The sequence below is a fragment of the Varroa jacobsoni genome, unplaced genomic scaffold (genome assembly GCF_002532875.2).
Source record: "Varroa jacobsoni isolate VJ856 unplaced genomic scaffold, vjacob_1.0 scaffold_448, whole genome shotgun sequence".
Lineage (NCBI taxonomy): Eukaryota > Metazoa > Arthropoda > Arachnida > Mesostigmata > Varroidae > Varroa > Varroa jacobsoni.
The window spans coordinates 299,425-321,520 of NW_019213350.1; the positions used below are offsets into that span (position 1 = coordinate 299,425).

At 44.2% G+C, this 22,096-nt stretch overlaps 1 protein-coding gene across 1 annotated transcript in view; it reads right to left on the minus strand.

Annotated features, from left to right (window-relative positions):
• Nucleotides 1-22,096, minus strand: part of LOC111260503 (glutamate receptor ionotropic, kainate 2) — a 126,078-nt gene that overhangs the window by 93,769 nt on the left and 10,213 nt on the right. Inside the window, exons 3-4 of the mRNA XM_086968368.1 lie at nucleotides 1,940-2,109; nucleotides 41-94 (exon numbers count right to left, since the gene is read on the minus strand). Of these exons, the coding sequence (XP_086824494.1) occupies nucleotides 41-94; nucleotides 1,940-2,109 (224 nt within the window). The remainder of the gene's footprint in view (nucleotides 1-40; nucleotides 95-1,939; nucleotides 2,110-22,096) is intronic.

Here is a 22,096-nt window from a genome sequence, read left to right on the forward strand (position 1 = left end):
ATATTATAACGTTATTAATAAACGAGAAAATAATACTTACGTAAGTAGCAAAATGATAATGATATTTATAATCATTCATTTGAATTTGAAGAATCTGAAATGGAAACAGTGATACAAAGGTAAAACACCGTTAGCATATATGTATCTATAAAGAAACTTAGCCGTAACTTCAAGATAGGCGCGACAAAAGTCTATGCCAGAAAAACAAAAATGAACGTTTGCCTATTATATGACATAACTTCGAAAGCCCTCTAAAAACCTAAGCGAGATATACCCGCACATAATTGAAGAATTCTTTCTTCATTGCGCTCAATTTTCTTTTTCCCGCGTTTACGTGTTTCCCGTTAGAACCTGTCTGGGGCGTGGCTAATGTCCAATGAGTTACACTGAATAGGTACACGTAAACAATGTTTTCATGAACTTAATTTCAGTTGAAATATGTAGCTCTCGATTTGGCTTCCCACAGAGAAGTAGCTTTAAGCACGGTTACCTCTATTTATACGCTGCTGACCCCCCCCTCGAAAGCACTTGACTATCATGGTGCAACTGCCAACAATGCCGCAGGACGTCTGTCTTAGCAAGCCAAACGATTCGACAGGTTCTGGGCGGGAAAACCAATTTGTCAACCCTCAATCTGTGAATCTTTTCAACGTCGTCTGTAGGCAGCCTCGAGGGCTACAATAGCTCAAAAGTCAATACCGGATAAGCGATACCGAATACGCTTCTTTCACAAAACCACTAAATAAATTTTATCAAAATAAAGTCATAGGAGTCGTATAAAACAGAGGAAAATGTTGCAGCTCCGTCACGCTATTACAAAACCACATATGAAAAGCAAGCAACTTTGACAATAAAAGGCGCCGCAAAGTAGAGCACTTAGTGGCATTGTAAATGGCGTCGTCCATCGGAATTGGGTTTTATTTTTATGGGAATATTCTAGATCTTTTTACATTTACCCACAGGCTTCGCCTATACCCATCTCGCTCATTCTTGCTCTCAGCGTCCACTTGATCCTTTTCCTTAATCCAAAGGGGTGGCGCGTAATGTTGAATATTTTTTACATCGCCTGGTGCTCAGTGATCACTAGATCTAAGCTTCCTTTTGCCAGGTCTTTGGTTTGTACGAGTAACTCCGGCGCGAGTGACGTTAATAAAATACAAACATCAGATTTTACTTATAGATAGGTCGATAAATACTGACCGGCCAGTAGCAACGTAACGACAGCGCAACTTGCCCGGGCAAAATAATCACTTGCCTATCCGCTCACGTCTTGAAGTACATCAAAAAAGGGAACAGCAGCGTTTGTCCCTTAGATTTGCTAAATGTGATGTGCCTTCACGCTTCAGGCTTTTTTGCTCGTATATCAAGGTAATAGGACGTGGTAGGTTTGATATGCACGCACAAATGCTAAGGCGGTTATCTCCTTTCCACAAAAATTTCTCTTCCGGCGTCCGAATCGTTTCGGCGCAAAACCAGACCTGGACCCTCGGCGCGGCTTATTGCCCGAGCAAAACGTACTGCCAATCACATTTGGCTTTGAAAATAGCTTCGGCAGAAGCTTCAAAGACCTTCTTCAGGACTAATAGCAGCTTGTAAGTCAGCCATTGAAAGACGACAGTGAATCGAGACGTAGCTGATTCGAGACATAGAAGCGACAAGACGAGAATCCAAATGTAGTACACATATTTTACTCAACTTCACAAACCATGAACTCAGTCGCAAAGAAAATCCTAGACAAAGTTCTTACTTAACTGTGTGACGGCTTTCCGATCAGGGAGTGTTGCAAGCCTTGTGTACAAAATGCTTAGTATGATTCGCTTAGTGTAATCTAATTAGACGCATTGTTCAAATTTGAGAAGTTATTTCATGAACGGGCCATGGATCAACGACCCCATACCGTGTGAATGCTAATATACGTCCATTGAGCAAGGCTACTTACAGCTCTAAGAAAGGCAGTGAGGTTCTCAGGTCGGACGTCAACGATCATCGAGTAAATTCCTCTGCTGCGGATATCTAGCAAGGTAGCAGTGAAGTTATCCGCTCGCCGAAACTGGTACTCTACGTTTTTCGGCGGGAACGGCCGCACGAGCTCCTGAAGGTTGATCAGCGCTGTAGCAATGACATATCAAGAAAAGAGATACTGAATTGTTAGTTACTGAAACAGTTTCAAATGAGAAAACGAACGATTCTAAAAATGGGACCTAATCTAAAATTTGTTAACGACTACCTTTATGTAATCAATCGTTTGCTCGTTCAGTGTTTATCCTTTGGTAGTCGATGTTACTGCGATTGAAGTTCTGAGAAGAATCGTTGCACACATGAGATATGCTAGTAATAGTATCATTATTAGCAGGGCAGCAGTAACAACCCCGTTCCGTTTCAGTAGTCTCCATATCGGCACAAGCGAAGCAAGTCCTTGCAGAGGTAACATCGAAAGGTAAGCCAAAGGAGAAGCTCTCAAAGGCAAGTGAATGGTCTCTAGAAGAATGGGGTGTAGAACAGCGAGTACCTGGGCAGTACAAGTCAAATGAGATGTGACAACACCCCAGGCCCTATTGCGGTTTATGTGCAGCCGACCTGATCCACGAAACGCAGGGTCATAGCCAGGCCGGCCGCTTAACCTCTTGCTTCTTCCCCGCTTTTCTTATTTTGTCTCCCTCTGACACAACGGAACACCTTTCCTTCCTTTCTCCTTATTCCAGAGCGAGGTCAGTCAGCCATAAAAAGGAAGAACAATAGATAGAACATCACTAGAAGATTCTCTTTTTGTGCAGGTACTACAGGCCACAGGTACATACGTGGGAAGTGCAGTGGTCAGCAACAGCAATTGGCTGGGATGGCAATCAAGAAACAAACAGGCAAAGGAACCACGAAGGGCATGGTAGTGGCAAGTGGGCATAAGAAGGGAGATTCGGGAGGCGAAGGGATTAGAAAACAGAATAGAAAGGTAACACCGTACAAACAGAAAACCCGAAAATCGATATCGGACAGTGTTGAGCGGATGGGAGGACGGATGTATAGAAAAACACGGATGTATGCATGTATATACCTACATATATATAAGCCTATGCATTGCATACTGCGTCAGCTAACAATCAATGTGCGTGTGACACTGCGAAGAAACTATCTAGCAGTGCCGTCATTGTCCCAGAATTCGTCCCGCGATCAGGTAGATGTCGCGCCACAGTGGCGTAAAGCGTCACAATAGTGGGCAGCGGCACCATTAACAGATGAAAGCTACGATAGCGTGCCGTTGTCTCCCAAAAGACAGACGCGCTGGTCATATTTATGCGAGGAACTTATGGTAGTCGTGGTGTTTAAATGACGGCAAATGCTGTGTGATCAAATATCATATATGCCGCCTGGCCGTACGATCAACTTATTAAACAATACGATTGCTTTAAAGTTTACTTCATTGCTTAAAGATCCGTGCTAATTCTTATGTTAAAGAAGGCCAATTGCGTTTATCTACGGAAAAAGCAAGTTAAATCAACGTAATGCACTGGGAGTTAGAAGCTACACGTTAGAACACTGAATAAACTAGCATACAAGCACAGTGTGCAGGGCCTTTCACTGCTGTATGGGTGCAATCAGGTCCAAAGACTTTGGTGGCTACAATGCTGCTAGGGATTCGGCTAGAGATTTTATGGAGGTATAACTCCAACTATATACATTATCGTTTTGCTACTAAGATAATTAGTCCAAGGTCATGGGTGAACCGCTTGAATATAGGAGAAGGCTAACAAAATTTATCATTCAAGAACCGGTGTCTCGCATTTTAGGAAATTACCGACCGTATCGAATTCGCTGATTATAGCATATAGAGTGAGTTACGCTGCCCCTGAAATGCATGTATGACAACAATGGGTAACTATCGACTAGAAATATATGATACAGTATATAACAACTGTGATTCAAAACCTGTTATGGTGACTTGATACAGGCACTTAACTACCTACAAGTCAAATTCTGGGCCTCTTTGCGTGCTGGTTTGTTTATCTTAAACAGCCCACGTGGAACGCCCGCTTAGGTTTGGCTTCATAGGCTGTCACGGTCCCACTTTAGAATAGTGTGTGGTTTTAACTTCGAGGACTGTTTAAATATATTATACTTAGAAGATATATATATATATATTTCCATATAATGTAAAACCAACTGAGTCGACCCCGTCAAGAAGTTCTGAGATGTTGGTATCGAGAAACCGATCGGTTTTTCAAGCTCTATAAAAATTTCGAGCACAAGTGAGTTGGTCACATTTTTGCGATTGACGAGCTCTTGAGCCGGAAGTGCTAGAGGACATAGGATATTCAATGAAACAATAAGATAATAGGACAGTGACAGCTTAATAGGTGCAAATTTGATTTGGTTTAGGTAAACCTTATCGATAAACTGCATGGAAAAATTGAAGTTCTCGGGTAACAGAATATATGAAGTTTGACACCGAACCGAACCGAACCGAACTCGCTCGAATGACGACTGAATAATTAGGTGAGAAAATGGCCGTTTGCCATAAAAGGGCCAGGTTGTTGAACTATTTCAACAGGACAATGGAAAGTGGTGTAATTCAACCATGTACTATTCCTATAACATCCTCGATGGCGTATAAAAAAAGCTACTACTTGCAGGAACGAGTTGTCTCTGTTGCAATACTTGATGCTGACGATTCATTTGGTCGTTAACGTACGTAGAATATTGTATTTAGTTCTTGTAACGTTTTCAGCGAATATATATATATATATATATATTGACATGAGTCAGTTTGGCGTAATTGGAAGCTGACACAGTCCTGCGACATCGAGCTTCCCGGACGAGTGCTAATATGGCCAAAGTTATTTGATGCTGGAAACTAGAACAAAGGTCATATTACTTAAATCGCAAAAAAAAAACATAATAATTTTATATAACATAAACGTTGAAATTAAGCCAAGCGAGTATTTAGGTGGCACTTCTATCGATAGTAAGAGAGCTTCGTTGCGTAAGCGGAGTTTCGATTTAGGCAGTCGGTAGTTAAGCCTCATTAGTCAACTGTGACGTTGATCGGCGCCTGCTACAAATACACTGGGCCGATAGTGATTCGGTAGTAGTGTGGGCGCATACAGGCCACCTAGGGATGGCCTCAGATGTGATTTAGGTTTTTGGCCAGCAACCTATCGAAGGGAAACTAATTTAGCTTTCTTACACGAGACACAAATATGACGTTAAGCTACTGTACATGAACCATTATATTCAAAATCGATGTAATTCCTTAACACACATACTAATTCAGCAGGAAGTTTGTTTAAAATTGACCGCCAATATTGCTTGAAGTTAAAAAGCACCAGTCCAAAGCTTTTATCTAATACTTACACGTACGATATATATATTTACCTTCAACAATACTCTGTCCTATAATGATCTGAAAGGGTAAGTTGGTATTTAGAGGCGCATATGCGCACGTCAGCCATACGCATGTAAAACGTATGTGCGAAGATCCTTCAACTGCTCGTCTCACCACTCCGACGTTTCCCAAATACTCATCAATCATGTAATGAGGTCGTATGGCGTACCAGAATGGTTAGGTCGACCCGAATTCAGGCCGCAAGATCACAAAGTTAACATCAACTGTTGCTGGAACGACGAATTGATGCTTCGATGCTTGGATGGAATTTCGATCTCTTCGTTACGTCTATACTTTTGTAGATCTAAGTTATCGTCTCCATTTGGTTATTCGCTCCAAGGTATACTCTGTGGCCCTTCTAAAGGGCTGTTTCGTCCTCCCGGCCTTTTTCTGTTGTTCCTTTCCCATAGCGCTAATTCGACGACTCACTTTCCCCAGTGCTCGGCGCATAGCCGAGGCCAAATTAGGAACTATAAACGTTAAAGTAGTTGAGTATGTCTCTTAACGTTTGCAGCACTTACACATGTCCGTGCTTTTTCCCCTTTCTATCGGTTGCGCGTGGGCTGCTGTCTGAATATGTAGCATCAGTCCGCCGAACGTCCTCGTCCATATTGCTTCGAAATTCGACCGTCATTTCCGTATTACCCATGCTCGTTGCTTCGTGGTTTTTTCTAAGACCCACGTTCACTAAATAATTTGAAAAGATCGTGACTCATTTCTGCTGCTGTGGCTGCACTGTCATGGCAAGCGGCGATAGGAGTGGCAGCTGAGTCATGCTTAAGTCCGCTTTCTTTTCTCGCTTTCAACATGTTCAAACCTCTCCTGCAGCATCTTGCGATGCCAGAGTTCTCCTGTGCTTAGCCACTTCTGAAGAGGCACTCGCGTGTTGCCTCATTCTAGGTTGACTGGTTCCAGAGGCCTTTCAATGGGTGAGGCATAAAAATGTTCCCCGACACCTACATTCGGCGTTCTGGCACTTTTCCGTTTATCCGCCGATCCAACTTCTTCACTCTCCTGTTGACAGGAAGGAAGAACCCGATACTCGGTGAGTACCTGCGCCATTCGCGAGACGGCTACTGATCACTTGTCGCAATACGTTCTCTCCCATGTTCCTATCGCCGTTGCTTTTACTACAGCGCCTTTCTAATGAACCAACACACCGTTTGGATAGCAATAAAGTCTCGCGTGTGAACAGTATTACCAGTAGTTGTAACCGGTAAGAGTAACCGAAGAATGGAAGGCGACTTTTAAATTGAGAAGACGGCAGATGGACCGATAAATGGAGAGGTCGAAGGAAGAAAGAACATTTTTCCGTCTAGCTCTAATACTTACACACAATCATACGTTTTTGAACTCTTTCTTCTTCTTCTATTCTTGTTCTCACTGTCTTTCGTTCTAATTTTTTTTCTTGAGATGTGCTAACATAGAAAGGCAGTAAGTACCATACGTTGATCTGCAAGAGGAACATTCGCCACTCCCTCGCTTACTTAGTATGCTTTCTACGGATTTCTGCATAGCGGGTTGAGCCTACCAAGAGCAAAGACAAGCCAGCACCTACTAGGGGGTAACTTTTGCTGACCATGTTGCGTCGAGTTAATCTCCTGCCGAACGGTCAGACCAACACAAGGATCGTCAAGAACATAACGGACAAGGAGCTCTGCGATAGTTAGCGCAAGGCTCTTTGTCAGTGGTTACACACAGTCCAAAGTAGCGTTGCTCCGTTTGTCTTTCTCCTGGCAAAGAAGCCTCGCATTGAATCACGCCGGCGTTTAGGGAGCCGGCCGTTGTTCGGTCGGTGTGGTCCACTAAAATAGGTGGAACCAACATGGCCACGGAAGCCACGAGCCGCGAGAGCAATGAAAGACAGCCATAGGTCAGTAAGCACCCCGTCTCGTGCCACCTATCCCGTCCGAACAATCCTGCGCACTGACTAACGCCAGTTGCTGTACGAGAGAATACTTGCCAAGCGAAATGGAACTGGCCTGCCACGCTGCTGTGGGCCTGGTACTTCGTGGATAGACAAATACACGAACTGACGGCCACACATAAGCAGCTCTCTAGTGGCCGTGGTCAAGCCGCCAATACACACCCAGGCACAGGATCAAACACATACGAGTTAAAAATCTTTCTTCAACGATTTCGTGGCTGACTGCACCGCTGGGCGTATTGTTTCGGGTAGCAAAGAACCGTTATGCTACCATCGATATAGGACAAAGAACGGAGTAGACCTATTTTCTCGGATGGTCATCAGAATGGCGGTAGTGACGGAAGCAAAGAAGCGATTCGTTATTTTTGCCCTCGATGCTACTGTTACTACTATCCTGGATGCGATCGAAGCGTCTGTAGGATTGTCCTTATTTACTCTGCCCTAGCCTCCCCCGCCAGTCCTATCAGCGGCGGGCAACCTGCAAAGGCCATCTATTACTACAGTTACCACAGGCTCAAATATTGCCCAGTGCCAATTTTTAAGAAGCTTGGTTGAACAACAGCCGTCACTTCTGTCGCCTTAGCCTTCGGCTTGCAGAGGCTTCTGCCGCATCGACGGCTGGGGCTACTGACAGAAGAAGTATGTAGCCGTAATAGCGGTGCACGCTTCACTGCGCGTTACGTTGATGCCTATGATGATGACGATACATAGTATAACGAATAAGCAACACGATCTCAGCAGCAATAGCAAAAGAAGCGCTTCGACTGCGACCCAGGGCGGAACGAAATAGCGTCGATGATGACGACGGCAACAACAACAACAACAACAACGGCTTTAGTGTCGACAGTTGAAATAACAAGAACAGGCTCGTAGCTGTATGAATAAAATATGTCGAGTTGGTCTATGGGTAAAATATGTAGTTGGCCAAATTAGGCCCGAGCGTTAGGTTCAGGAAGTTGATGTTCGAAAATAAAGTAGGTACATTGAAGACATTCATACTAACCAACAAAATACTACCAGCAAAGCAACGTGATGAAAAATGGCTAGAATTACCTTTTACAAGATTTGGAATGACTCGTACGATGTGGTCAAACTAGAAAACAAGAATGGATAGCAAACGCATTATTCACGTTGGTCGAACGTCATTAAACCGAAAATTGAGTAAAACACTACTGACTGGAAGACGCAGCTTTACCTCACAGAAATCAAAACTCTCTCCTAAAAAAAAACCAATCGTGACAAAAGCTAAACAAAGATGGCAGCTTCTAATATGTCGCTTGATTTGTAGATATGTAATAGATTAGTTTTATTTAGCCAGTCGGAACAGTTGAATACGGCTATGCATTATCAGCACCTGGAATTTGGTAGATAGATAGCTAGCTATACGAGGTTCTAGGTTATACACAATTGAAACTGGCAATCAAAAAATAATGGGTTTAGAACAGTGATAGCGTTTAGTGCTGAAAACCTTACCGAATTTAGGAGCACTGGTAGAGTCCATAAAAGGTTGGCGAAAATATTAAGCAATGCCGCAGCAAAAAGCTATTACTAGGGCAATATTTTTGAGACCGGAAACTAGAAGGATGGAGACCATAGAAGGGCTAACTATACGTCAGGCTCTCAGATAAAAAGTAACCTGCTGTAATTACGGGAACCTTTCGAACAAAGTAAAGTTTGGACAAAGCGCGTCCCATTGACGGAACGTGTGAACAAAAGCAAAAAGTAGATCCTTTATGAGCTAAGGACAGCATAGATGGAAACGAGCCTGATGTACTCTATAGGACATCTGCATTACTACGGTAGGCAAAAAACCGCGTAAAATACATTGCCACCACAGAGAAAATACGGGTCACCCTGTGCCCTTAGCAGAAAAGGCTCCAGCGACCAAATCACGTTGAATAGGAGAGAACCTTATTTCAGTGACAATGCCGATTAGAGTCGAGCGGAAGCTGATGATCACACATGCCATAGGGATAACAGACACTGCCTATTACATGATTCTATCCGAAAACGGAGCCGCCAATGCTGCTAAATGTCTCGAGTCCTTGAAGAGCTTCATGAATGTGCGGCGCGGCAATCGACAACACAGGGTGTGCTTATTCACGGCCAACGCACAATATGATCAGCATTCTATGATGGCCGCTTAGGTCGAGAAAAACAGGACCAAACGATTGCTTCAGTCCCCATATACCTCAGATTTCCATCAATATGACCTCAGTTATTTTCAGGATCTAAGGACGACATAACGCAACCTTCCGTCAGTTCTCTCAATGAAGCCGCCGATGGCGATATCAGATATAATTATGTGAATCACAAATAGACAATTTTCGACCAACTAACTTTTTACTTTTCTTCAGTCCCTGCTTAGGCATGTTCTCCTCTAGCCGTCGTTCATATGTTTCTTTTCTATGGTAGTGTATATATACATAAACACAAAAGGGCCTAAGACATAACAGGAATCCTCAGTTCGGGCTAGAATGTATCGACTTCTATTGTCTGGTAAGCATCTGGAGACGCATTGCCAAGTGAAAAGAAACAAACATTGAGCCAACTAGACTTTGAAACCACGTACGATCTGCGGTAGAATTAGCTGATCATATCTGACCATATGAATTGCAGATAACGATAAGGATGCGAAGAATCTATGCCTGCACACACACCCTAGCCACACTGCTATGGACATATGTGGTTTTGTATAGAATGACCACAGATGTTCGGACGACTACTCTTGTGTGTTGCAGACGTAGTTGGACGCAACATATTGCGTTGCTACAGCCGACCCTATGGGAATACCAGCTACCGGGTTCCTCCTACTCAAATGTGTAGGAACACATTAAGCCTTGCAAAGCCAGCCGGCCTAACGTCTTCATGTCTCTTTCAAACTAATCAACACATAGAAACAATGATTAATCGATTCTGCGGTCAAATGCGCTATATTATTTGATTGCTGCCGGGGACGCTTTGATCTATTCTTTTAATGTACTTCAATTAATGTGGAGTTCGAACCTGTATATCACTAATAGCAGTAGCTAAAAGGATCGCCTAGTGCTTTAAATGCCGGTCGATATCAATTTTCATTCTTTAGAAGAAAAGGTCTGTAGCTGGTAATCGTATTAGGCACTATTTACTGTGCTTCGTCAGATTTTTGCCTGTATCTTCGCTGTTTCTTCTGCAACCGCAGGACTGCTACGAAGGCTCCGGCCTGTTTTAGATAGGAATTCGTGCTAATAGTCGCATTCCTCAGTTGCCTAAGCAACCTACATATATTTTCTCTCGTTAGATGGCAAGGGCCATCTGGTACGATTATTGCTTAGGCGTTAAACTATACTAGTGTACATGGAAGCCGGGAACAAGCAGGTTTGGTGTGATGGGATACAAGGGAGATACTGTGTACTGTGTGAGCGAGCACATTGTGCGTGGTGTGATTTTTTTGACTGGCTATATAATTGTATTTTCGAATATATTGGTTTGTTACCGTTGCCTGATGTTCCTCGTCGTAATCGTCGTCGTTTGATGTTCCCCCGTCTTGGCTCTCCGTACTTCGCTATCGACGCTCGTCGTTAAAATGCCCTAGCGTCAGCTTTCGGTCCTTACCTGTGATATCTGTTCGCGGAATGGATTTTGTTCTTAAACTTGAGCGTTCTTCATTTATCTCGAACGACTCTGTCACTACTATATCTGTCGGTCCGTTGTCAACCCAAGCAACGACAGGACAATCGGCATTCGACTCGGTTAGTCGCCGCCATCGTGACGGGTTCCGCTTTACTTGCGGCCTACGTGAACCCTATTCTCCTGGCTCGGGTCGGCTTCGTCTGGTCCCCATATTAAAAAGAGTGGACAGAATCAGGATACGAAAAACGGATGAATTGACGGATCGGTTAAGGCTTTGGGGGCTGTCTGTCGCCACGAATTTCACGAGATTACTGCTAACTACAGCCGGCAACAGGAAGCGTTGGCCAGAGCGGCCCTTAGCAACCCATACCCCAGCCACCGTCTGCTAATGAACTTTAGCTGATTCGGTTTTATCTGTCGGATCTGTTCGCTGTTTAATTCCTCTAAACTGCCCTAGCGCTGACCGCCGTCTCCATGCCACTGGAACCCAGCAGCAACTGATTTTGCGTCGCAGTAGATAATGCTGACAATCATATGGGCTTTTAATACTCTTCCGACTTTAACCCCATTGTCCTGTTCGACTTTAGCTAGAGTGTCACATTCCCGCTGCTGGCTCCGTTACCGATGCCGTTACGGGTAGCGATGGCGTAAACGACACTAATAACAAACTGGCACTGTCGGAGTTGATTTTGTTTTTATTAGTTAATTCCCTCGTTTCATCACTGACTTTGTTAACTGGTTATTCGTTGACGTGACTGTTATTTGATAAGCACTGATGATTACATTCTCTAGAGTGTGCCATCGCTTGAGGTTCGTGTAGAACAACACTGCTCATACAGACATAAACAGCTTCGGGCCTACCCAACAGATCATATGTGACAGGCAACGCAGCGAGGGTGGCAGATGCGGCAGAAAAAGCGACTTCCTGGTCGCCCACTGCTATTTCGACAACTGCTACTACCGGCTTTGCTTTTTGACCCAATCCTCGCTGCTACCAATAGCAATCCTCACATCTACAGTTTTTCCACCTCCCTGTCCAAGCCTTGTCATCTTTCTTCGACCCACAATGGCACACACAAAGAAAAGATTCTTACTGGAGCTCACAACGCTGCTCCTTCCACAACCGCTATCGTCTTGCTGGCTCGATGCTGTTGCTCGTGTGTCCCAGAACTACTGCACTTCCGTGCAATCGTCAACTGGTGGCTATCGTAAACAGCACCGCTACTCAATACACGCAAACATATACGACGACAACGCGCGAGATCAGGAAACCCCTGCCATCATCGTCTTACTACACTGACCCACTGGCAGTTTTACCCACTGCCTGGCTTCTTTTTTATTGGCTCATATTCGTGGCCTCTCTTCTTACGACTTCAGTCCGACAGCGAGTGACTTTTATAATCGAAGGTCAACTATGACGAGATCGTCGTTGTAGTCACAGAGACAGCGTTCTTATTATGGATGTTCCCCGAAGCGGGCACAGCGTCGACGTCGTGGCAAGCGGTAGTGCCATCGTCAGCCCGCTGGCTGGCGTCAGCGATATCTCATAATCATATAACATTACATTATGACATAGTAGGGACCGCGAATAAGCAAGCCGATACGATTACATAGCGCTTATCGAGACAGTGGATCTGCGCGCAGACGCAATCACACTCATATACACGGACATAGGAGTCAATACTGCCCAAAGTTAACGCTTCTGTACATAGTATAGCTTTGATCGCACTGCTTGTCCCGTAGCGGACGGAAGCTTGTTTTTCCATTTACGCTGCTCCTTTGTTATAGGAAGAATATGCACAATAATGTCATGACATTGTAACAAGTACGCAGCACGATGAAAAATTTTCAAGGTGATTAAGACAAATTTGCCTTAACCTCTCAGGCCTAATGAGAAACGTTTAATTTCCACCGCTAACAAATACTTTATTTGTCAATAAACTTATTTCTCTGTCAAATTTACCTGGTTAAAGTTTGAATTATATTTTCTAATTAACAGGTACCACATCGGCGACCTAAACTTTGGGACGCTCGAAGTTGTCTGCTTGCTCTCAAAGTTGCCCATGACCGACAACAGTCAACTAACTGGGTAGTCAATAGCGTGATCGCTCTAAATATGAATTAGTCTCATTTCTGTCAAGTACTACTCACGTGTTCTGCTATTGTTCTCTTATGGCGTCATTTAAATCAGATACCGAAGTAGTGAACTCGTCTAAGGTCTAATCGTGAAGTGGAATTTCTAGTTATCGTCCAACGCACGGCCCTGAACCTATCTGCACGGACGATTTAGATCATTAGCGACATATAGCTCATAAAGTAATAGTATAATCGGAGTATCTTGTTTAGTTCATATTTTCTATCATCTCCATACCATATCGGCTTATACGATGATCTCCAGGAAACTTACTAGCCCTATCATTGTTCGTATCTCCGTTCACGTCTCCGAGCGGTGCTCTGCAAGTAGCGCTTATATGGTTTAATGATGGCGAGAGCGCAACGCCAATTGGAGCTATACTGTACGCCGACGCTGGCGTGATTATAGCGATAGTAAAACTTCTACACTTCCATTTCGAAGTGATTGATACCAACGGTTGCATTATATCTTTATATGCACTGGTAATGCCTCCTATTCCACTGCGTTGAAACCCAAATCAACCGCGTGCTACTATAATAAATCAGCTCAAAGTTATGGCCGATGGATAGAACCGCTCTCACCACCAACAGCATCACCTGTAGTATCATGTATCCATTTATTTTTAAGACCCCGTAGCGCGTATTGTAACTGCTTGTAGTCGTCCTTCCACCGACCAATCCTGCTTTATGATTTCCATAAGCCTGGCTTATTGCTTGCTATCGACTGCTCATTGCTGTTCAAGTATAGGTCCTTTAGTTACGGCCACTCGCGTACAAGGTCGTTTTACAGTCGAAAGTAGCAGCCCAGTCGCAGCAGAGGTACCGCAAAACCCTTCCTTTTTTCCTTTTTCTCTCTGTCCTTGCTTTTCCACTGTCTTGCCTCTTCTACTCGGAATCCGCCCATTGACGACGTCGAAAGCAGAATAACAGTGTGTACGATGGCACGTAGACCGGAAAAGAGCAGCACTAGGCAGCACGAACGCCTCGTTAACAGTAGCCATCCACCGCTCCGACATTTATCGGGTCTAGAAAGATAGGTGTCCGCCCTGGAATGCCTCAGCTGGTTTTGCAGCTAACCAGGCTTAAAGTCAGACTTCGGCCATACATACGTTTTCTAGCAGGGCTGATGCTTGAAGGACTATTAGTCTGAATAGCTCCAAGATAGTGGGCAAGGAGAAAGGGGGGACTGATAATGTACCAATGAGCGCGCTGGACAAAAACACCGGAGACCGGAGTAGTATAACAGGATAGCCGAGCACAGCATAAATCCAAGTTTGCCAGTTATTATTTATCGGCGCAAGTAGAACTAGCAGTAGTAAAAGCAGCGACATCTGCAGCAACGGGAAAAAAGAGTGCCGGATTCGATGCGAGCCGCGCGGCGGCCACTTGAGGGAAATATACACCCACAAATGACAATGGTCAAACGATATACATGCGAGAAAAGAAACAACGCCGGGTGGGCAGCTGCTGATGACAAGAGTAAGAAGGAGCATTTTTAAGAGTTGGCAGAGAATTATATCAAAGTAGTTGCTGGTGACCCCTCGCAAAAGCAGTACCGTGCTGACCGCGATGCCAGCATCGGGATATAGTACAGTTAGCAGACAGAAAAAAAGAAAGACCCCTCGGCGGCTAACTATCCATGATAGCGGCCGCAACACGACGATGCTGTCTGCTAATGGCGTACGTGATCCTGGTGAACGCCATAGTGAAGTTAGGTACGACTAAGTGTTGTCTGTCTGGTAGGCAGCCGGCCCAATGCCTATCCACCCTGCAAAGCAAAAGCCCTTTGAAGATTCCTCCATTTTTTCGTTCTCTGTTCGCCTAGCTCATTCCCTAAGGGTGCCAAGATATTAAAATTGATTGCTGCTTTGTCTGGGCCGTTCAAAGTTAGCGCAAAGGGGCGGCCAGCGGCCGCTTACTAAATGCTGACAGTTAATCCTCTCAGCTAGGTCCGTTCCATACGACGACGACGACAACGGTGACGATAATGGCTTCCTATGAGAAGCAAAGAGACTTCGCTGGACTAAATTGTAGACATAATGAAAGCGCTAGCCGCGTCACGTCGGTAGTCGACCAAAACGGTAGATGTCCAAGCAGCGCCGGCAGTCGACGCGTAGGAAGGCCAGCAGCGTGTGGGTAGTAGGTAAGAGCCAAGCGGTGAATAGGGGAGTGTGGTCATCGTCAACAGAACGAGAAGCAGCCTTCCTCTGTGTGCATATGTACAAAAATCTACCCCTAGGTATATAGCGAATAGGCGATACGGTTCATCAATGATGTACTTGATGGTGACGATTCTGCCGGTCGGTCATATTGACTGAACGGCCGAGGGAACTAGACGAAAGGTGATCACCGAGAAGTTTCGGAGACGACTTCAGAACATTGTGTTACGTGTGGTGTATATGAACATTTGTTAGACTGGATTGCTGCATGCGTCGCGTATACGATATGATGGATGCTTGTAAAACATATACGAAGTTAAAAAGAAGATCGATTTGAAACGATCATACAATAATAATAATGTTAGTATTCTAAATACTTACTGCATCAAACTGAGCGATAGATGATTCGATTTTATTTTTAGAAAGCTTTAGACCATTCAAAAGTCGTTCGAAAAACCAACAGAGGCTCTATCCCATTGTCGATCCTTTACATAAGAGAACAATTCAGTCGGGTAAATGTAACGACGAAAGCAGATGACTATGTCAGTAGGAAGGACTTAGAGACCAGCTTCATGAAGTGCTTTTCCCTTACGAATGTGTTTCAATGCGCAGCAGAAAGGTCAAGGCAGCTGATCCCTAAACAACTTTGCTCAAGCATTACATTATTGATTTGCTTCCATAAACACTCTTCACTCACACTGCATTTGGTCAAGACTTGTTCATTCTTGCCTATTCGCTTTATTTTATAGCAACCCTTCCTACTAAGAAGGTATCTCAATCCCTTGTTCTCACGTTCGCCTTTCGTCTCACTCGTTTCCTTTGTTTTATATCTCACCTACTAGTAGTAATTAGAATGGAGTCCTCCGCTGCTGCCGCTCCTGTTGAAGCTACTTCGGCCAATTACGTTATAGCAGCGTAGTTAGCGGGAGCGTCATTGTTTTTGTCATCAAAGGCAGCATCCACAGTAGCTTCGTTTGTGGCAATAGCATTGGCGCCGTCATTTTTGATGTTGTCAAATTAGCTTCGTGCCTGCTTCATACAATCTAGCTATCCAGCTTACTAGCCAGTGAGGTGACGTTAATTAGTACGCTAGGAAAGCTCGGCGCGAAAGGAAGCAAGTGAGCTAAGACGACGATAAGCGTAGCGTTTAGTCTATCAGCAGTAGCAGCAGCAGCAAAAACGGTCGAGAGCAGAAAGAGCAGTGGCACAGCAACGTTGACCAGCTACTTTTCGCTTCTCACTCGTCGCACAACGTCAGTTCCTGCTACCCCACGCTTGCTTTTCCAATACAAGGTAGCGCAGTGACGACCACTTCAATAACACTGGGCACCAAGTCATCGTAGCGAACGTTTGCTTTATGTTACGGGCTAAGTGTGACAATAACAGTAGCAGAAGTAGCAGCAGTAGCGGAAGATATGATTCAGTGGATCGGCTGAAAAACTTCTGTCAACCGGCCTGTACGAGGCAAACTCTAACGGGAATTAAATAAAGGGAAAAAAAGGTGCTGGTATGTAGAGGCACAGCGGAAGAAATCAGGTGGTAAGAAACAGGCCGACCGACCAGCTGGTAAATGCTTGGCAACGTCCACTGAATTCCTTTATCAGACGCGCTGGTTCGAAGCAAATCGATTTTTTTTTACGAAAATTTCCATAACAAAATATTTTTTTGCTCATTCAGAGGCTACCGCTAACTGTTATGCAGCCTACAAATTTGTTTCGGTAACTGGTTCTAATGATCAGGCTAAAACCACCGCTGAATTTCACTGAAATATTTCTCATTACGACCTGATATACTGATGACATCGTCGTCTTTGAATATCAAATCATCAAGGTATAACATAACATAAATAGAGATAGCATTCGAAAGATACAAAATCTTATAAAAAGAGCCCCTTCTTAAAAAACACGGGACCTATTAGGCTATTTCCTGTTTATTTAAATAGTTTTCCTCAATAAAAAGCGTCAGATTTGATAGGGTTCAAATAAAATATACGATAATAAACTCATACAAATTATGTTACAATATAAAAGTACACTTTTTTGAAATACTCTAAAAAGTGAATAGATAGCTGGGCAGGTGGTAAGTCGCCTAACAGATCGGGAACATCAACGAATAAAAATCTTAATTCGCTACTAAACATTTTTACTACTAAAAACATTTTTTTCATATCGATGGATTAGCATACTAGGAGTCTTAAGGTATAGATAGCAAGTCATCTTGGTCTTGCCATCCCCTCAGTGGCAAGTAAAAATCTAAGAATTACGTGCATTTTTTCGTCCGAAATGTCCGACCCCGTTGATTCGGATCTTTGGGGGGTTGCGAAAAAGTGGCGGTGACTTCAAGGTGGCTGAAGTCACTGGACCGATCTAAGTTAGAGGTCTTGAATGGATATATACGGCATTCACGCGCCTCGAAAGAAACAGACTATTTGTGCTATCCTCGGCCCCCACGCCCAGCAGCCACGGTTTCCGCCCGATATGTGTCTCGGTCATGCCAGCTCCTAATCGTAGTTTGTAGATGTCCGCCTGTCGGCTTGTCCTGATGCTGTGGTTCCACGAAGGAAAAAAGGCTAAAATGCTGTTGGCAAGAGACGTCTATCCGCCGCCCGTTTCCTGTGACGGGCATAAAAAGAGAAAATCGGTACTGATCAGTAACTGCAGTAGCAACTGAACAACACGGGCTGGGGTAAGGCACAAACAGAAAAAATGGTAGAATCAGGAAAATTGAAAGAGAAGCAGGAAGGATAGAGAGAGAGTGTCGGGCAGGGAGCGAAAGGGGAGAACCAATATAACGAAGTCGAAAACCGACGACATTGTGTTGTATTAAGGTCAGCCTCGAATGAAGCAGCGGTATTGCGGAACGGGCCGAACGGTTGGCGAATAGTAGCCGCATCGAGCGATGGAAAGAGAAAAAAAACAGTGAGAAAAGGCGAACAAAAACTGCAAATGTCATACTTGAAAGTACCGCTGCTGCAACCAACGTTAATCGAGGAATGGCGGACGGCTGGATCACCAACTACATTGAGAACGCCGCTTGTGCCTTGACTTTTTTTTTGCTCTTTTTCTTCGGGCTTTGGCTCACTCAGTCCATCAAAAGCCTTGAAGCCATTGTACCACAAATCTCCTGCTTCCGCAGCAATTGTCGTTAGTCGACATCGGCTACAGTCATCAGCGCTAGCGTCATCCCTTAGTAGTGTTAGTGGAACACAAAGAAAACCCACAAGGCTACGACCCAGATAAGGATGGAAGCTTGAGGAAAATGGGACACAGCGGCTCGGAACGGAGATAGAAGCGTTGATGACCTATGGCAGTGCACTTCACGGCCACCTATTGATCGACTTTATTTTGCTGAGTAGGCTGAATACGGGCTCAAGTTCACGCGGAGCTCGGCTCTCCGGCGGTACTTAGGTCGGCGGAAACACAATATATGCGTACTAGGTCATTGTTTTTTCTCCTAGCATCCAGCAATAGTTAAAATAATCCTGCCATTTAGATAGACAACAGTCGATCTCAGTGCTTTTTTTAGGGACATGTAGGGACAAAATACAAGACCGTTAAAAGTCCAGATGCACAAATTCGTGACAAGAACGAGCTCATAATATGATGAGAAAGTTGCGCATCCGCAGCTAGCTTTCAATCCTTCACTCGAGTCCTTCACGTAGTTTGCTGAAAAGCACGCACTGGTTAGACAACACAGTATCATAGTTTACTCAACAGATATAGATGTGATATTTGACCGTTATTATTCAACGCACGCTTTTCAATCTGTCTCAGCTTTTCGCAGTAAACTGAGACAAGGATTCAACTGGCAGGCGCATATAATATAGTGACTACAGCAGTCGGAAAATGGTAGCCGATCATTCGATGCTCGCCCCGGCTACTTTTGCCTCTAAGCACTATGTCTCGAAGTACATCGGATGATGGGTGTTTGCCCAGTGTAGGTGAAATTCTTTGTAGGCTCTGTAAGGTTACAAATGTTCCATGCCATTGATCCACGACGTGTTTTTGCACTGGTCTAAACCGCATTACAGAAGAACGACGTCAACATAATTCGTTTACATGGCTTATAGCTAGAAGTACCAGTTGTTCACAGCTAATATATCTTGTTTCGCGGGGAACATTTAGCTCTGTTTCGGACAAGCTCACGAAAATGTGCTTTGTCATTTATTGCTCGTGCTTTTACAGCGGATTTCGTCGTCGTGTAACCGCCGACTAACGGACGAAGCCGGGCAAACACCCTTGAAGGTCTGCGGTAATAAGAAATACGCCAAAGGGACCAGATAAAGTCTTGCGAAGGGTCTTCCTAGTAACGAAGCGAAGGTACTGCTGCTGTGTATGCAAAATGATGCCTGCTGAATATAAAGTTCTGAATGAAATTTGCATCATACGCGTAGTTTTTAACTTCTCAAGTCATTTAATATTATAAATCTAATTTAGTCGCGATGGATGTAGTCCTGCTTCCGCTAATATGGTCAAAGGCTATTTGCAGAAGGAACAATAATTGACTGTCACCATACAGGGAAAAACACTTTTCTCCTTGTATAGGAACTATATATGTAAAATGAATTTTTTTCGTTTAATCGGACGGTTCACCTGAGAATGACCGTTAGTTTATTTAGTAAGGAAGTATAAATCTTACTAGACACAAGAGTTCTGTACACGCATCCTTCTGTAGTATGTCTTCTTGGAAGCAATGAATTTGATACGAGAAGCGTATGGGTCAATGTTTTTCTCCCACATTAAAAGACTTAGACCTTTAAAGACGTACTTAGCGCAGTTACAAAAACTTGTTTCACTAATAGATAAATAGTAGTCGATGTTCGACAGTGAAAAATCGTCGACCTTTCAACATGTCAGCTCGTCTCTCCAGACTGATATCGACATATTATTGAAGTTAGTGCTGTTTTAATTGTTGATTCTACACTAGTATGTTCTGTTACTCTTAAAACAGCAGTTAGTCCTGCTTTGTTCTATGCAGCAGGTACACACTATGTTGATGCTGCCGTGCCCATGAACCCCGTTTTAACTGTGCTAGATAATGGGGTCGTGTGAAAAGCAGAATTGGAAAGTTAACGAGACAAAGAAGAATGAGTCAACAGCCCCTAACGTGTACATGAACGTTATAAAGGCGTTTGCCAGGTCGTAGCTTTGAGGCGCGATTAGTAGTGCTGGGTTGAGGTGATGTTAGTGCAAGGCAGTAGGTCAGCAGCTGCGCCTCTAGAAAGAGACCTGTTTTGGCCTAGCTACATGCTTAGACGGCAATAGCGACAGCAGTGTTGGCTGGCCATCGGGCCAGCCAAGCAACTCGCAGCCGCTACAGGTATAATCACAGCCCAGCATTTCATTTACGATCCACCATGTTGCTGAATATTCTACACGTAGCAACGGTTCTTGCCTCGTCGACCTACGCCGTCGTCGTCGCCATTTCGTCATTCGTCGTCTTCCTCTTTTTCTTGCTATGCAAACTCAAGCAATGTGGTATTAGTATTAATATCTTGCACTAAACTCATCACTGCTTCTGACCCTATGTAGCTTTGTACTAATAGGTGAATATGGTTGCCTTGACGACAATGTACGCATGCGAGTATTTTTTTATCTATCTATTTATCTATTATGTATCTAATTAAATCACAATCAACAGCAGGAGTAGTAGCGGCAAAAAAAATCTTCGCGTAATTGTAAATTAGCTTTGAAACATATCATTACAATTTATTGATGCCATGTGACTAGTCGGTGTTTCTGTAGCACACTATACGGTGTAACTTTCTATTTTCTATTGCCATAATTTCTGTGCTTACTATAATACACACAAATGTAGGAGCTGTCGTTTTTTTCTCCACCTGTTGGTTTTTCTATGATCTATTGCGCCGATACGAGTTAAGCCTCAGAGTATAAGCATTCTCATCTTCATCAGCTGACGTGCCACTTTACAGAGTTACGTAGTCATATTCCTTACAGCCTCTTTAGTCCTGGTCCAAGGTCCATTCAGGCACGCACGCATGTACCATCTCGACTACGAACACTTTCGAATCGAGTCGAGTGCATGTAGATTATATTAGTCGGAAGCAACATTGAACGATCTTGACCTAAAATGCGTCGCCTTTCTATACGACGTTGTGAAAATGGCAAAGGCCGCAGCATGATCAGCAGCAGCAGTAGATACCGGAGTGGAATAGCTCGAGTAGGCTTGGCTAGTAGCTGAAGGATTGGGTCGAAACATGTCGGAACGACATGCAGAAGTACTAATACTGCAAAAAAGCGCTCACAACAAGTAGCTAGCCCAAGGCGAGAAGCATTCTACAAGTTTTTCAAAGGGGGACGGAGGGGACCGCAGATCGTTTACGTGTTTTCCTTCTCTCCCTTCCCTTTTGTTCGTCTGCTTCTGGAATGTACAGAGCTGCCTGCGTATATCAAATAGAATGAGAACGACACCTCCTTGAAGAGTTTACCCCAACTCCCGTACAATCGCCATGTGCTCGTCTTTATACCTGACTGCCTGACCCCGGCACTGCTAAGAGCCAGAACTGGGCCGACGCCCTGAAGGGAGGTCAGACTAACAGGGACTCGCAATTCCGACGAGGCTCTATAGTAAAATATACATATTCCAATTTTTGTTGCCACTCATTTTCCACTGGGTGAAGCCATTACTGGGTAGCGAGTTTTTGCTCCAAAGTCATCTGACTTCCGGCTGCTTAGGACGACATGAACAGTGGCATTCCAGTTTGAAAAGGATGGTCTTCTCAATGTTCGAGTATGCAGCGACGGTCGCGACTTCGCACATTGGTGATGGCGTCTTCGAGTGTTAGAGCGTGTGTGTGTGTGTGTATGTGTGTGTATGTGTGTGTGTGTTGTGTGTGTGTGTGTGTGTGTGTGTGTGTGTGTGTGTGTG